This window comes from Populus euphratica, unplaced genomic scaffold (assembly GCF_000495115.2).
Source record: "Populus euphratica unplaced genomic scaffold, PopEup_1.0 scaffold5738.1, whole genome shotgun sequence".
NCBI classification, from domain to species: domain Eukaryota; kingdom Viridiplantae; phylum Streptophyta; class Magnoliopsida; order Malpighiales; family Salicaceae; genus Populus; species Populus euphratica.
Window position 1 is genome coordinate 1 of NW_011505522.1, and position 3,364 is coordinate 3,364.

General features: G+C 34.4%; 1 protein-coding gene across 1 annotated transcript; it reads right to left on the minus strand.

The window, feature by feature from the left end:
• Positions 1 to 752: 752 nt before the first annotated feature.
• Positions 753 to 2,042, minus strand: LOC105120231 (uncharacterized). The gene is made up of 2 exons (XM_011018414.1): positions 1,240 to 2,042; positions 753 to 1,119 (listed from the first exon to the last, which is right to left on the minus strand). The coding sequence occupies exons 1-2, from the start codon at positions 1,876 to 1,878 to the stop codon at positions 1,045 to 1,047; spliced, it is 714 nt and encodes a 237-aa protein (XP_011016716.1). The 5' UTR covers positions 1,879 to 2,042; the 3' UTR covers positions 753 to 1,044.
• Positions 2,043 to 3,364: the final 1,322 nt, after the last annotated feature.

The window sequence follows — 3,364 nt, forward strand, 5'->3', positions numbered from 1 at the left end:
TGTTTTGAAAAATTTTACAATGGTTTTGTTGTCGTTTGGCAAGAGATGAGAGAAGGAAACAAAGATGAAAATTTAGGAAATGACAGGATTTTTCCAGATTCATTGTCAATTTTTGCAATTGTTAATTATCTACATTGTCGTTGAAGGAGAGAGAAGAACATGCTCTTGCGAAAAACAAATCCAAATTACTTCTCAAGAAATTGAGTTTCAGCGTGAGTTTCGAGTGGGATCTCCAACAATAAAAATATATTTAATATCTAACCAAACACTTATAAATACTGTTTTGATGTAAACATAGCCGTAGGTGCCCAACAAGCACTAAAATAACCACGCCCTCGGCACTACACAAAACCACCAGTACTCTGGTTATCGGAGTTAACTTGCTTGGAGGCCGTGGTGGTTTTGTTTGCACCAATAAACCTCACTTCTCGATTCATTGAACATCTGCAAACATTACAAATGGCGTTAAGACTGTCTGTCGTAGATAGGCATTTGCATGGACCAGAGGACTGTAAAGCTTCGGGTGTGGAGTCTTTGCACTGGTGCAAGGCAGCAAGAAACGCATTTTGGACACTTGGTTTGCAAGTGAGGCTTTAGAATCGAATATTTATTTTGATGTCTGTGAGTAAGTTTCGTTGGGCTCTCGTGCAGATTTCCAAGGAGGAATTTGTGCTTGAGGCAAAGCAAACAAGTTAAGATAAACATTTCTGATTTATAATAAAAATTTTGACTTCGTACAACACAAAGAAATGTAGACGAGGAGGGGAAACTATCATTCCATCGTATTCTCATTTCACAAAACTCAAAATAAAGCAACAGTGAAAGATAAATGAAAGAAGACAAAAGCAACAAAGAAAAAACAAAAGAAAACGTCAAGCATATTCAAAAGGAAGACGAATGATCATCATTGCAGTCCAAAAACAAAATCAAATTTCTCCAACTTATTTTCTAATTACATCCTCACAGACATAGTAAATTTAGAAATTGAAGAACACGCATCAACTCCTTTTTCTCTAATTCGATACTGGCTCGCCACCTCTGTCCTTAATTCAGCTTTGGAAGGAAAACAGCAGTGAGAGCATCCTTCGACAAAAGAGAAGCTTTCAACAATTCAAGACCCTGAAATTTATAAAAGAACAGGGGACACAGAAAGGAGCATAGACGTAGTATAAACTATCGTTAGACAACAACAAAAAACTACAACGAACAATACAAGACAGAGTTCAAAACAAGCAGTACCTCATTGATCCCAAGTTCAACAACTTTCTCCTCAAGCACACCAAAATCCTTGATATCGAACTTGTTTAGCAGACCAACACCAGACACCATTGACATTGGAAAGACGGACAAATCACATGTCACCATGTAAGTGACCAGGCCCTTCACGTAACCTCCCCGCTCACTAGTTGGCCTATCTGTGGAAGTGGAATCATTCGCGGCAGCAAACTCCACTTCTTCACTGAGATAACGGGGATTACCGTAGCCTTGTGACCTGCAATGACTACAAACAGAGTTGTGAATATCTGAAACGTACCCTGGATGGCTTGAGCAATAGTATAACTTCCGGTCTTCAGGCTTTTTAGTGTCAGGAAGCAAGAAATTTGGATTGGTGACCTGGGTTGTTATAGTTGGTTTCAAAATGGAATCCTTGTTTTGGTTAGGCTGCAGGTACGATTCATCCAGCTTTTCAAGGCTACCGTAAAGATTTGCTATGCAGCCAGTCATGGTTGATTTTGTGAGGAGCCGAATGACGGTACCCACAGGCAGAGCAAGCAGGCTAAGGAGGAAATCTACAAAGTCTTTCCCTGCTTCAGCAAAGACGACTTTGTTGTGTTTTGAATCAATAAGAAGCTTCAAGCTCATTTTGGAGGATGACATTGTTAGCTACTTTGATGATCACTGGTTTTGTTTTTGTTGGCGACTTGAAAGCAAAGGTTTCAATATATAGAGAGGAAAAGACTCTATCAGGAGGCTTAAGTGCAAGAGGATTTTATGGAAGCACCTGGAAGGTTTCTAGGCTAAGCATGCACCAAAAGAAGACTTCGACGCTCAGTTGTAAGGTACGGTGGAGACGAAGCCCACTACATGATCAAAAATACTCTAACATAGTTAAAAAACAATCATGAAAATTACAAAATAAAAAAAAATAAAATCTTCACAAATTACAAGGATAAGATAAGAATGAAAAAAATACCATAAAGATAACTCTACTGATATTATTAAAAAAGTTTCCAACCATACAATTTTAACAAAATAAAAAAATTAATCACCAATTTTTCAAAAAAAATAAATACTAATAATCTAAAAATAAGTAAACTCATCTATTGTTAGATAGCTCATATAATTTATTTAATTTATTTTTATTAATTTTATTTGATTAAATAAATTTATTTTGTTAAGATTTTTTGATGAAACTAGTGGTATTATTATTAAAATTTTGATATACTTAAAAAATTTATTGTAAATTGTATTGGATATTTAACAATTTAAAAAGAGTGGTGTATCACTTATAATTTACAACTTTTTAAATTGTGTTACTTTTTTAAATAATTTTTGAATTTTGAAGACAACAAATGGAGTCAGCATCATGCTGGCAACACCTTTCTGCACCCAAAGTTTGCTGAAATTATGGCTAGGATTGTGGCATAAAATGGAAAGTTAACATATAAAATTAAAATAAATGGTGAAATGACACAAGAGTAAAAATTTTAGGTAAAATAGTATATTCTTGAATATCACGGTTTCAAACCGTGATATTAATTTATTCTTCATGAGAGATCTATAATTATATTATGAGATGACAAATAATTGCTTAATTTTTAGCCCCACTAATTTCTTGATTTCAGTAGCGAAAGTTATTTTTTGTTTGTGTACTATCAGAGTAGAAAAGGAAGTGTATAATTTAATATAAAAACATACACAGTGCAAAATTAATTATTTAAACTCTTTTTTAATCATTGAAAAATTAATATGAAAAAAATAAAGTCTCTAAAATAAAATTAATAGATATTGTGGCCGGAAACCACAACATTAATTAAAATTATATGGCAACTCTCAGTCATGATACTAATTAAATGTCATGGTTGGAACCAGTCTCCAAACAAACATGACATTTAAAAATATACTGTTTTATCAAATTTGTTAAATTCTTGTATCATTTCGTAATTTATTTTATTTATGTGTACTAATTTCCCAATTTATCCAGAATTGTGGCCCAGCGGCTGGACCAAGGGAGCTGGAATGCATTGTTTTTAGCGGCCCTTTTTGGCTATAAAAAGAGCCAACTTGAGAGTGCCTATCAGCATTCAGTAGTACAGGGAGCACAAAAATAGAGCGGAGCAAAAAGGAGGAAGCTGCTTTCGTG